This window comes from Peromyscus leucopus, chromosome 14, assembly GCF_004664715.2.
Source record: "Peromyscus leucopus breed LL Stock chromosome 14, UCI_PerLeu_2.1, whole genome shotgun sequence".
Classification (NCBI taxonomy): Eukaryota; Metazoa; Chordata; class Mammalia; order Rodentia; family Cricetidae; genus Peromyscus; species Peromyscus leucopus.
The window spans coordinates 7,384,779-7,399,239 of record NC_051075.1 but is presented as its reverse complement, the minus strand read 5'-3'; the positions used below and the strand labels follow the sequence as shown (position 1 = coordinate 7,399,239).

The 14,461-nt window shown below is 38.2% G+C and overlaps 1 protein-coding gene across 5 annotated transcripts in view; it reads right to left on the bottom strand.

Annotated features, from left to right (window-relative positions):
* The window catches only part of Dgkb (diacylglycerol kinase beta), a 717,548-nt gene that overhangs the window by 483,573 nt on the left and 219,514 nt on the right, over window positions 1-14,461 (bottom strand). For all 5 annotated transcript variants that reach the window (XM_037210503.1, XM_037210502.1, XM_037210504.1 and 2 more), the window contains 4 exons: window positions 11,508-11,625; window positions 8,993-9,081; window positions 8,798-8,914; window positions 824-922 (listed from right to left, as the gene is read on the bottom strand). In XM_037210503.1, coding sequence (XP_037066398.1) covers window positions 824-922; window positions 8,798-8,914; window positions 8,993-9,081; window positions 11,508-11,625 — 423 coding nt within the window. The remainder of the gene's footprint in view (window positions 1-823; window positions 923-8,797; window positions 8,915-8,992; window positions 9,082-11,507; window positions 11,626-14,461) is intronic.

Sequence of the window (14,461 nt, the reverse complement as noted above, 5' to 3'; positions counted from 1 at the left end):
CTTTTTGCAGATAATCACAAAATGAATCATAAGTGGGTGAAAATTGAGTAATTTGATTAATTTCTCAGTTGACCTTTACAAAAGTATTCATTTAATATTTCTTAGTTGTTGAGATTTTGTTATATAAAACCAAAGTTCCAGCCATTTAATTCCCACGTTGTTCTTGAGAATGAGATGTGTGTTACACAAAGTAGTTTGTTTTGTGAAATAGCCTTCCATTTAGAAATAATTTTGGATTCTGAAAATGAATATTGTCTTGGAACGCTTATGTCTATCCTTATCAAGAGCCTTCTCAGAACTACTTCTCTCCTTCATTTTTCATTTCTGTATTTATTTAATTAGGAAATTAGTCTGCATGTAGTAAACATTATTGTTAAATTAAAAAAAAAAACAGCTAGTGAGAGTGCACAACATGTTACAAGATCTGTGTTATCACTTCAGATAGCCTCGGACTCTAAGGGAGAAACTTCAAAAGTATAGACACAGAATGTGTATTCCTATCAAAAATACCCACAAGAATAACTTCATTATTCTGGGAAGGTAGGTCTATAAAATATATAAGATGTAGAAGTGTTCTGTCCATATCATTTCTGGTAAGGTCAACATGACTAAGACAACACTCACATCAGCTGCATTTCTATCATACTGTATCCCACTGTGATTGTACATGAGGACAAAGAGAATGCCATGAGGAGAGGTTTCTGCTCAGGAGTGATGAGGTGGGTTTTGTCTTGACACATGAAAAATTATTTGCTTATTGCTATAGTGTTCCAGTTATTCCCAGTGTCCACAAGTGACGTCCAGATGATAAGGGCAAACTCACCAGTACCACGGGGCAGATTGTGGTGGGTGGTAAAATATGGTCCTTCAAGGGTCCACAGTCACATTCAGGCCTCAGATGAGAAGCACATTTGTTGTGCAGCTAGGAAAGGAGAAAGAAATAGTATCAACTCCACACGACATGGCATCCAGGGAAGAGTGAACTGCAGCCTAGATGCAATGCAACATTATAACTGTTCTAGAAGAATTGTAAGAACAAAGCGGCTACAAAATCTGCTGCCAATTTTGTATCTAACAATCCTGCTTTCTGTAACAAACACAAATCATTTCCCATTACAGTTTCCCTGCTTATCTTTCAGCATGATCTTGAAACCACTGTGCGCTGTGGATGGTTTTTTTTTTTTTTTTCTTTTTGACCCTCCTGTTTTCTCAAAGTCATTCCGAAGTGCAGAGCTCAGTATGGGGCATAATTGATCCCATCATTAGTTTTAACTTTGTAATTCAATATGTAAATGTAACCTGAGATTCATCTCAGTAGGAGCAGGATATAAATAAAAGAAGATGATTATGATTATAAAAGTGTATCTTTATATTGTATTTACCAGCCCGACACTCAGTTAGAATGTAATCATATAATGTGGTATTTATTTTACAATATGTATGAACCTTAGCTGATATTTTTATCAACTCTGATCACAGGTTTAATTTCAAGTTTATGTAAAATAAAATGTATTAACTAGTGATGTTTTTAAATCAATGTGATAGTCTTGATCAGATTTGATAAAAATAATTCTTGTTCAAAAAATTTAGAAATTTCTCCCTTCATCACTTTATATAAATTTAGTATACAATACTCATACTTCAGGAAAATTATATATTTTTAACAGTATAATGTGTCTTGTTAAAAAAATAGAACCACAGCCATTTTCAGCTTGGCAACTCATTTTAGAAGTCCACTCCATTTATCCTTAGCTGTATCAACTCCCCCCACCATGAGCAGAAATCCACTCCATTATCGTTAGCTGTATCAACTCCCCCCCCCATGAGCAGAAGTCCACTCCATTATCCTTAGCTGTACTAACCCCCCCCCATGAGTACAGTTAATTAGGCACTGAGTGTAGGCTCATTGGTGATTTACTGTTAGTGATGGAACTGCACTGAAAGAGGATTTCTGCAGGCTCATTGTTGATTTACTGTTAGTGATGGAACTGCATTGAAAAAGGATTTCTGCTGTCCTATATTCTAAAACATTTGCCACACAGAGGCCCTGCCTCAGAGTTCAAGTGTTTCTACTATAATTAGTGCCCATTAGGCTGCATTATAGGAAATAAAAGTATCTTCACGCATCTATCTGCAATTAGCATCTCTTTCTCACATAAACTTCTCTACAGAGAGGTGGGGTAGGCATCTTCTTAGTCACTGATGACTTTCGACAAGAAATAAAAGGCATTCAAGAAGCAGCAGCAGCTGAATCCTTTTGTACAAAGTAGCTAAGTAAATCTATACCCTGCTTGAGCAAAAAAAAAAAAAAAACCCACAGCTTCCTTAACTTAACTCTAAAATATATTATTAGTTTATTGAAGCTATTCTCATAAAATAAATATGGTTCTGGATATTTGGATGCACTGGTAACAAGCTGTCAAGTGTGAGGTAAATGGGGTCTATTCTGGATAATGTGTAAAAGTCAAAATATTAACTCTTGATAACATCGAATGTGAAACTTTTTTTTTTTTTTTTGCAAATAGAGTCTGTGCTAATATATACTAGCTAAGGTGCACTCATGCTGGATTTGTCTGGGCCAGATCCATTGACTGGAAGCCTTCTAGGGAGAAGGAAATCTGGACCATGAGAATGGTGCATGTGACAGGCCAGGCCGAGATATGCGTGCTGGCTTTACAAAGCATGCAACACCAAGGACTTCCAGAGAGCATCAGAAGCCAGAAAAAGGCAAAGGATTCTTCCCCAAATCCTTCAGCAGGCTGCCTGACATTGGTATGTTAGACTTCTTATCTCCAAGGTGATAAGAAAACAAATCTAAGTTGTCATAGACCACCTAGCTTAAGACACTTTGTTATAGGAGCTCTAGAAAACACTGCCACCGTGAAAACCCCAAGGCAGATCCCATGGTTTGAACACACTGCCACCGTGAAAACCCCAAGGCAGATCCTGTGTTTTGAACATACTGCCACCGTGAAAACCCCAAGGCAGATCCTGTGTTTCAGGGCTCCTCTGGATCCTGACTCATCATGGAGATGAAAATTTTACTGTAGCACGAATCTCAGAGAGTCTGGCCAACTTCTCAGCTGGTTTTGTTTCCTCAGACTGGAAGCCTCTGTGTCCTCGTATCCAAATGGCTCACAGCTGAACTGTGCTGCTGGAAGCCTGAATGCTTAACCAGCCAAATGCTTAACCAGGCCAAATGCTTAACCAGCCAAATGCTTCTAGTTTCTGGTCCTCATGCCTTATATACCTTTCTGCTTTCTACCACCACTCCCTGGGATTAAAGGCTTGCTTTCTGGGATTAAAGGCATGATGAGTCACCATGCCTGGCTGTATCCTTGAACACATGGATTTCTACCTCTGGAATGCTAGGATTAAAGACGTGTGCTATCACTGCCTATCTTAAGTATCTAGTGGCTTTTCTGTTCTCTGACCCCAGATAACTTTATTAAGGTACACAATATTTTGGGGAACACAGTACCACCACATTTTACTCTTTGAGATTGTACAAACACCTTGAAATTGGGGGGCAGAGGCTCAGAACTTTCTGATGAGCAGTCTTCTTGTGTTCATGGTGAGGCTGCACTGGATTCTTCCTCTTTGAGAAATTTAGAATGACGCATATGCAGGTCAAGAAGGAGCACTACTCACAGGTACCATTTGAGTCTCAACTCCCTTGGCCCTGCATCTCATCTATTTCCAATATAAACAATAAATACAGTTAGTGCTCACAATTCATATTAAGGCCTAAATGGAAAGAAGTAGGATGTAGAAATATTCAATTGACCAGGAAACTAGAGTGAGTAAGGGTGAAGCTCCCAATAGATCCCGTGGAATTCTGCCTCCATAGACATAACTAACCCTGTAAGATATTTTCAAGTGTACTGCCGTAATTCCACAACTCTGAGGTTTTCTGGGCAACATGAGGCAGTCCTAAAGCATCAGCATGAAGCAGGGTCCATAATGTCAGTAACTATCCTGCCTGTAGGTAAAACAAAAACACATACTAAAAGGAACTTTTCTTAAGAAAAAGCTTTGTGTTAAGTAACAATTTACTGGAAAACCTTGTTGTTGTTTTTTTTAATGAAAACTACGATCAAACATCTGGAAAATATATTCTAATGGCTGTCCATTGCATGATATTGTTTATAAAGGGAAAGTTCAAAGCTGTGGGCAACATGTAAAAGCCTGACCATTTTTACAAGCTGTGAGTCAAATTGTGTAGCAGATGTCATTGATGCATCCCTTGCCCAGAAATGTCCCTGACCACAAAATAGAAACTAGTAATACAAATGAAGAAAGCTGGAAACCAAGACTGTCAAACACAAATTGTGCTATGTTTCTTGTAAAGGTAAGATGCTCTAAACATAAAAAGTCTACCACAAAAGCAAGTATCAATAACACAGAAACAACATAATTGAATTCAAACAAAATCAGTTTTCTTTAGTTTACTGGTAACATTGTGTTTTCTGCACGGGTGAGTGTGTGTCTTTTCAAAAGAAGTCACAAAGGGACAGACGGCTGTTAATACCCATCAGCAACAATAGCAAGTTTCTAACATTGGCACTGTTTCTTAAATACATTTTTTACATTCCATATACTGGGAGCAACCCCTAAATTCATATGTGGACAGTATTTCCAAACAGAGCCTTAGAAAGCTCATTTGAGCTAGATGGAGGTGTGAGAGGATTAGCAACCTTACAATGAAACAGAAGAAAGCAGAAGAGCAAATATTTATTTTGTCTTGACATATAATGTCATCTGTCAAGTTACCATTCAGAAAGAAGCTTTAATATGACATACCCCCTAGGCCTGGAAATCCTTAAACTACAGATTATGAGAAACAAATCCCTTTTCGTGGAAGATTACCTACTTCATGGTATTGTATGATAGCAGTACAATTGGGTTAGGACATCGTGCTGCCATGTTATTCCATGGGTCAGAATGTATGAAAAAGATAGTGTGAGAAAGATGCCAAGGATTGTTGACTGTCTTCAAGAATGTATGTGGGTGCAAAGTAAGCAAGAACAGAGATACTCAGGTCTTCCCTGCGGTTATATGAACTAGAGCGCAGATGCATCCTGTCTGCTGAGCAAAGTTTCCAAAGGGAATAGTTGCCACCTCCCAAAAGTCTTTTTGAAAATGTTGTCCACAGCTATCTTTGTGTATTTTTTTAAAGATGAAACAGAAAAAAAATTCATTTTAATATGCCCAGAAACTCTTTTTGAGGATAACAGATACAGGATTATATCTAAGAAAGTCATATAATATGAACCAGCTTTTCTTGGACTTGAATTAAACACGTGGAAATAATTTCAGAATTTGACAGCTCACAGTAGCACCTAATTTAGAGCCAGCTCTATGTTTATTAGAAAAATCTGTCTCAAGTTTGGATGAAAAAGAACTTGTGTGTGTGTGTGTGTGTGTGTGTGTGTGTGTGTGTGTGTGTGTGTGTTATAGAGTGGAGCTGAGCTAATGAGAGAAGTTAATCATGGAAAAAGGGAAGGAAAGTGGGAAAACTAGTTATTGGGATCTAGAGATTCAAAAAAGAAGGAAGTTAATCCTTATGAACAAAAGCTCAGTGGCCTGACCTAAAGAACTTTGTTAGGTAACACTTTTCCATGACATCAATATTTTACAAATACAGGGTACTTCCTCAATGTTGCTATTTGCTAAAGAAAAAAAAAACTGCCTATGGCTTGAAAAATTTTAAATTCATTGTCAGGAGCTTAATCTTTTCATTAAAATTGATTCCTTATAGGATATCAACTTAGTCCTTTGGATGTATAAGATAGGCCTTCTCCTATTAGTCTCAGTAACTGTAAGAACCTCACATCCTAGTGATTCCTGCTTGTTCCTCCTGGTTGTTTTGTTCGACCAGGAGCAGCTCAGCACACAGGGTAAACACCATGGCAAGGACACCCTCAGAGGCTGTGGGCTTGGCAGTGGGGTCTGCATGGTGGCAGGACATTTTCCTGGGTCAGAGGGCTGGAGCTGAAGGCACAGAAAGTAGCTGCTTATGTGGGAGATACAGCTTTTCACTGTTCTCTTCCTAGGCTTTTACTGACTTTCCTTGCTAAGGAGGAAGCTTCAGAAGATGTGGAGCTTCGTTCTTAGAACTTAGTTGAACACCTACAAGACGGTAGGCTACAATAAAGCCTCAGCTGCGATGAGGTTCCACTGACTCAGAAGTGCAGAAATGGATCTTTGAAAATTCACTGCACCATCTGATGTAGTTTGAGAATTACGTGATATTGGGAAATACAATTTCAAGAGAAAGTATATTTGCAATTCAATACTTAACACTAAGATTAGCACACTAGTCAGTCTAGTGAACCCGAGGACCTCCTCAAAACCTGACACTGACCAGAACTTCAGATGATTAGAAAACAACGTATGCCATCAACATGTGGCACTGGAGGAAATCGAGGAATAGGAGTGATGTTATGAAGAAATGAAACCATTGGAGAACAATCTACTCCATCCTTTAGAATAAAGTAGAAAAAATCTGAAGAAGAAAATATTAGCACTAAAGAAAACATCAAGAGAAATACAGAACTGAAGTTGGTTCCTAGAAAGTATTTAAGACAAGTGCAGTCCAAGGGGTGGGAAGGTTAAATAAAAGGTAGGAATTAACCACAGCCTTCTCAGGGTTCCTCAGCAGAAGCCCTGCTCCAATACAAGAGTCAGTGGGAAGGAAAATGCAAAAACGTGTGCTTCAAACTTAAGTCTGAGCTTTGTGGGACTCAAAATCAAAATGAGGTAAGTGGTAGGGAGGCTGCATGGGATTATTATAGATTGCTGAAGAGGGCATATTATAACGAATTAGTATTTTCCAAAGATTTTTCTGGTGGTGGTACAGAAGCCTACATTAGAGAAGTACCTTCTGTCATGGAAATGAGCCAAGAGATTCTTACTCTGATCTAGTTGGGATGTGCTGAGAGTTTGTGCTAAGGTTGGGAACATTAAGTCAAAATCTCGATCTGGGAGAGATATTTTAAGGAAGAAATGTGAGGGCTTAGCACTAGTCTCTGTGAAGGAGATAACAACATGAAAGACGAAGAAAAACTGACTCCAGACTACCACAGTGACTAGAAATCCATGCTGGTACCAGCAGGGTAAGGGGCATAGTAAAAGTTGAGTAGTGGCTCTTGACGATGCAGGTCTATGACCTTGACATGAAAGTTAGTGATGCTTAGAGCCACATAGTTCCCTATGCTCCTTAGAGATATAAGTATTATTCTGACTAGGACTGGGCAGTTTCCCATTATAAATCTCCCCAAGATGAGACATAAATATCATGAATCCCATTCAGGGAGTTCTCTGTGAACACCAGGATTGGCATAGGCAGCCATGCCAAATTTTACCTATTTCTCCTATTTCCCACTGAGCTGATGTTTAGTCACTAAGCAATTGCTAAGTATATGCTCCATCTCTAAACACACGTACACTGACATTTTACCCACTCAATCCTTATGGCAATCCTATAAGATAGGTATGTCCATGTCACAATGTAGAATATTGTCCTAAACTGATTCAATACATGGGTATAATGGTACAGCTTGCAAGAGACAGAGGCCATGTTAATAATCTGGTTCTCTCAAGTTATGATTTCAAGTCATACAAACTATATAATGGCTTTTTGGAGAATCTTGACTCTGCCAGGCTTTCAATTTGGTCTTCCTTATAAGCAGTCCCTCATGGAATCCACACAGGTGGCCCCTTCACTGTTTATTATGGACATCACCACATCCCTCTGCTCCCTTGATTCCCAGCAGTGAAGATGGCCTTTAGTTCTTTAGAGAGCTTTCTCAATAGGTCCCATTAATTGAGAGAGAAGTCTTAGGCTAAAATTTTCATAAAATAGCTCAAAGAAAGTTATGAATAAAACTAAATATTCTGTCAGCTAGCTACAAAATCAATAAATTAATAAAAGTGTCCTTACTCTTGCTGAAAATTAAAATTCTGAAATTACTCAAAGACAGCTGAAAATGAGCAGAGACGGTGTGTTCAGTTTTTTAAATACTCAATTCCATTTTGAAGCATAAGTCAACTTGTTTTTGTCATTATTCTGTGTGTTGTGTGTGTACTTATGAAGCCTTTTTAATATGTAGCTTTGGGCAGAACCTGTAGCTCTACCAAAAGACCAGTTTGCATAACTAACACAGTGCCCTCTGCTGTTTCTTCTGACAAATGGAAGATTGTTAAGAATGGAAGAACCAACATGCTACTCTGTGAGAAACAAAAAGCAAGGATAACAAAACACTCCTCCAGGCTAATAAACATTCAAGAAGAAGAAATGTTTGTTTGCGTTACATTTCAGAAATTAAACAGATACCGTGGGACCATCTGATAACTGTTATTATTCCAAAGTTAGCTGAAGCGCTTTGACAGTCAACATGGTAATGCCCCAGAGCTTCTCATGAAGGACCTTAATGAGTACTACTTCAAAACCTCTTGTGTTCCAGTTCACACTGTACCTGAAAGAAAGCAATGTGCTTGGGAGAATGGTTGGATGTCCTAAGAAGCAACAGTGCCCCAATAGAAATGAGCCCCTTCTTGTTGGCCAACTTCTCATATGTGGTTTTGGATTGCTTTCCTGGGACCTTCTAGAGCTCTGTGGGATCGTATGTGAAGAGCTATATAAATGTGTCAGCTCTAAGATCAGTCCGACAATCCTGGCTTCTATGAGGACAAATCTGATCTCAGGTAGGTGATGTAAGAAGCCCCTAAGGTTTGAGTTGATTTATTCTAAGCAGGAAGCCCTTCCAGGGCAGTGCTCTTTTGTGTTACTCACTGTGGTCTGACACCAAACGCAGTGCAGCCCTGTCAGGCCCTGGTAACATTTCACTGTCTTGTGGCACTTATCACACTTGGTTGGGCAGTTGCCTTCAACCCAATAATGGTGCATGACCTGGAACAGAGAAGAACAGGGTGGTAAGAGGAGGTGCCCAGGATGACATGGGTAGAAAGCCCGTGTCGCCAAACTTACCTCCGTGTTCTTCTTGGACTTCACGTAGGTCTTGATGCAGGAGGGAGGGGCTCTGGCCACACAGCGCTCATGGACTGTGTACTTGCAGACTGAAAGGAAACAGGTACACAGATTCAGAGCTGACCCTGGTCCTGATTGAAATTTTATGAGGGGAGAATGACATTAACAGAACCTCATTTCACATCCACAGTTCCCTAATCAATCCAATCAGCCACATCAAGGAAAAAAGTCCAAGTCGGCTGTTTTTATCATGGAATACAAAAGGCCAATTAGTACAGGAAATAGTATGCATATGAGAAACCAAGGCTCCTCTATCATGGCATAGCAGGAAATGCTTAATTAAATCAGTCCTTGCTCAAATTTTTCACAATAATTCCCAGATGACAAAAATATTAAAGACAAATTGATGGCTGCCAAATGGCTTGGTGTCATTTGCTAGAAGGAAGAGGTCTATATTTCACAAAGTGTAGGCATGAGAGCAGCTGGCAGGCATGGGAGCAAATGCCTATGGCTTCAGACTGCTTTGTGTACTGACTTATCTAAACGCTAAAGGGCAGATTTGTCTATTTCTAGAAAACAGATTTCATCATCCATGCCAGGCCTTCAGGGAAGTTCATCTTTCATTTTTCATCATGATATTATTTCTCCAAAACAACTACCTTCACTAGGTAACCTATGGTGCTAGGAAGAAAAACTTAGTATTTATATGAAAACACATATACATAAATAAATGCCATCAAATGTGTATATATGTAAAATCTGTATCATAAAACAATATCATACATATTGGGGGTGCATCCCCACATCTCACGGTTTCCATCTAAATATTAGTAGGGGCACTTGCAGATGTTCTCCAAGCTGAAGGCTGACCCCAAATTAACACCTCAGAGTTCATAAATATGTAGAGGTTTATATAAGTAAACAGACTAGCACCTTAAAAATCTACTCTTGAATTATGAATGAAATGCATACAATGCATATAGCATTTTCTAATAAAACTCAAAAATATCCTGTCTGTGAATTCCTTAGGCAAGAGCCAGGAGGAGCACATACTGATGACCACTTCATAAATGGTAAAAATCTGTTTTTTTTGTATTACACCATACCCCTTCTTTGAAAACTGTCTTGTTTCAATCAATTAAATCTATCCTAAATTTGTTCACTCTCTTAAAAAGCTATAAAGTTCTGAAACAGGTTTTTTTTGTTTGGTTGATTGCTTGGTTTTGGACATGGAGAATGTTCTAGTATATCTGAATCTTCCAAAGTGGCCATCAGAAATATTCCTCTTATGTGATAAGTGACAAGTATGTTATGAAACCATAAAAGATCCTAATGCTTTAGAAATTAAATACATTTATGACATTAAGTGTAGTTTTAATGTCAAATAATATATCCAGAGAAATAAAATTTCAAAGCATACTGTAATGCAGAAAACGATATGGCCGAACTATTGGATCAATGGAGAACTTCATTTCTGCCTCAGGGAATATCAACTTTATTTTTAGGTAACAATGCTATAAATTAAATAGATACTAGATAATTTTATAAATTAATTAACACACATGTACACACCTACCCTCTTAATGAATCTCTAACTGGTAGTGTGGATTTATTGGAATAAAACAAATCTTGTAAGACAAGGAGACTGAAGTTATTAAAATGAACACCACTCATAATGCCTTATATTCCTATTGCTATAGAAGCCATATGAAATTTTCCTTTATGTAAAAATAATGTGTCAGAGGGATTGGGGAAATTAGACAGATTAGCAGGTAAAGGACTTGTCACACAAAGACTAGAGTTGAGCCCCTAAGAACTCATTAAAAAAAAAATGACCATCTCTGATGCTAGCATAGGTAATAGAGACAGAGTCTCCCAGGAGAAAGATGGCTTGCTGGACTAGTTGAGATGTGGGTCAAGTCAGTAGGAGAAGCTAAGTCAATATGTAAGGTGTGAGAAACAAAGGAAGTCAACCTTGGACCTCCACATGAACACACAATCACACATGGGAACACACACACACACACACAAACACACACACACACACACTCATTCAGTGAAAGGAGCTTTAACTTTTTTGATCATTTGAATAAACAAAATCTATTTTTATTCAATTGATCTAAGTCTTTTTTTTTTTATTATTTTAAGATTTGAAGGAATTGTCTCACCTCGAAAAGCTAATTACAAAAAAGTGGTTAACTTACGGGGTGAATATAAAATATAAATAAGAGCTAAGTATGAGAAACCAGTGGAAGATGTCTAAATATTCCAAGGAAAGATGAGAAACATGAATACATGAAAATTAAACTACAGTAAAAAGAAGTGTCTAAAGAGTTGCCTGGTATCATTGATTCCTCTTGATAGGAAGTTTGCCGGAGACCTGAGCATTGAGCAGCTACAGGGAAATCTACATTATAAGCACCATGCCCTGGGGTATGTCACACAAACAGGATGACTGCAGGAGCTCAGTTTCCCTCAGCAAGGTGATGACATCAAGCAGAGCCAGTGTACTCACAGGAGCAGCAGAGGCCCTGCTTCCCCACGCCAATCAGCATGTTCAGGCAGAGATTGCAGTAGGCCGGCTTGTTAAAGTGCTTGAGTCGCCACACATGCTGTCCGTCATCCTTCACATTCTGCACAGGACGTGAGAGAAACAGATTGCACTCAGTGAAATAAACAGTAGAATCTGTAAGTGCCAATAAAGCTCAGGCTGGACCCAAGTGTCTCAAGACAATCTGTTCCCTCATCTCTGACTCCCTATATTTCAAGATCGCCACAGAGACACGTGTGCTCTAGCCCGATGAGATACTGCCAACGATTCCGAGATGCTGTAGCAACCCAGGGAATCTTGTCTCATGTCAACAGCTCAACAGCATTCTCTGCTGCCACCACAATGACCTGCCCAACAGAGCTCTCCCCGACGCAGGGCACGCAAGCTTCGCCTTTGAGCAGCTCATGGTTAGCACACAATTCCACAAATAAGCGACCTAAGAGAGAGAAAAGTCCTAGGTGCAGGTGTGAGAAGTGGAAACTTGTAAAAATTGTCAATTCTGGCTTTATGTTGGGAAACAGAGAACTCAGAATGAAGTTAGATTTTGTAAGGCAGCAAAACGGGATATAACGGCAGAAGCAGTGCTTCCAAGTCCGATGTGGTCATCCCAGGACGTCACCCACAGATCCCTAATGGAAGCTTCAAGAATATGTGCTGCATTAAAGACTAATTTTGATGAAGAGGACAAAGGCATAATTATATGATCATGTCTGGGGCTGTCTTGTAAGAACAGTTATTTTATCCTTAGTGAAAGATGGTAAGAGTATAAAAACTTACCATGTTTATAACAATCACTGTAGCTACATGTCACAATAAGACCCTGGATTTACACTAACTTGCAATTTTAGTAAAGAGAAGTGCTATATTGTTTACTATGCTAAGTAAATCTATACAATATATCTATACAGTAATATCTATACAATAATAACTAATGGCATTAATTACATCTGTATTGCTCAGGATTAAGATAACACAAATTTATAGGATGCTACTCTGTTTAAATCCCTATAAAAGGGCCAAAAGCATTACATGATGTTATCATGTTGCCATCATTTGTTATCATCATTTTATATATTATTACATACCCTTCGTATCTCATTCACCAATTTGTGTGAAACTGAATTTTGAAATTATTGATAGATATTCTATCAACACTGACAGAATTCACAATTTTTCAAGTTAGCAAAAATAAATACTTCTTTCAGTGTGTTTATCAACTAATGTCTGAGTATGTATTATATATTTGGGGACTATAGAAGGAAAACACAAGCACAGGTTATCTTTTTATTAAGAATAAAATATTAACAATAATGTTTCTAACCTTTCTCTTACCACAGTGAGAGCTAGGACACTGATTTATAATATCCATAAATCCATAGTAACTAATTCTCACATTAGAATTAGAAATGTCAAATTTGCATCATAAGATGAAACATTAATGAAAATGCTTCCTGGGAGGTACTTGTCAATGGGCCCCTTGAATTTCTGCAAGTTTTGAAGGCGGAAGTACTGCCATGTTTTTGTCCCAAGAAGACATTTGAAACACAACTGATTACTAAATACCTTGTACAACAGAGGAGCAACTCTCTCCAGAGGAGAGAAATGTGCTTGCTAATGAAGATGGGCCAAACAGACTTCTGTCCCACATAGAGGCTTGGTGACCATGCTCTGAGTTGAGTGCTGCATTTACTTGGTTTACATTCCTCAGTCTCCTCACACTAAGGGAGAAAGGCAAGCCAGCTCAGATGGGAAATGCCTATTGCTTGCTTTGCTGTGAGTAATAAAGTCTCTGGCCCAGGGAGTCTGGTTCTCTGGTACTTGAGAACTGGACTGATTGATCCCTTTTCAATGTCTTAGCAATATTCAAATTTGTCTTTCAGATAAGGGACTGAGAAACTCTCAACTAAAGCAGCTCTGAGAAGATGCAGATGATTATCATAGAGACCACATCAGGAGAAAGAATTTTAAATATTTTCCTCCATAATTTAAAACAATAAGCTTCAAAGTAATTTCTGAGTCCAATACTGGTTTGGATATATCATCATAATTTTAGTAGCTCTATAATCTAAGTAGGATAATAAATTTTTAGCTTTGCAATATTTTGTAATCTATATTTTTAATTTCTATCATAATAAAAGAATTAAACATCTTGATATAAAAGTATTACCACGAGACTGTTGATTTTTGATAATCTTTAAAATAGTAGTGCATTGCTTTAAGAAAATTTCAAGTAAAAGGAGAACGGGAAGCGTTCTAATTTTCCTATGTTTGCTGTTTCTGTACTCCCTGTCATTTCACTTTAAGTGATTGTCCATTCCATGTGAATAAGCCTCATCCTGTTGGAGAGCACATATGGACGAAGTTAGCTGGCATTTTCCTTATCAAAAAACAAACAAGTCTGAACGTGGGTGTTCTGTCAATCAGAATACTTAGCCATGTTACAGGCTGCAAGTGATGTGCAAATCTATTACCCAGGCATAAAATGCTTTACCAAAAAAAAAAAAAAAAAAAGAAAGAAAGAAAAAAAATTAAATAGCTTTGTAGCTCTTAGCCTGATGCACTGCCCAAATATGCCAGAGATGAAATATGCATGTGCCTTCTTTCAGAGGAGAAATGGAACCAAGAGCCAACTCCTCTCACTAGTGCAAATTGCACCCCGACTCCCTGGATTTTCATGTCTTATCTTGTCTTATTTAGATTGTAAACTTGATAGAGGAGAGAGACTCAGTTTCAATCTATCATCAGAATGCATTTTTATTAATGTTTTATAGGAAATAAATATTTATTATCAAGAAGGAATTCACATTTTTTTAAGGAAGAGCACAGAATCCAAAAGGCCTGAATCCTGGCCTACTAGGAAACACTGTCGTGTCTCACTGTTCTACTGCTCTAATAAAATGAAAGCACACTCTTTCCTT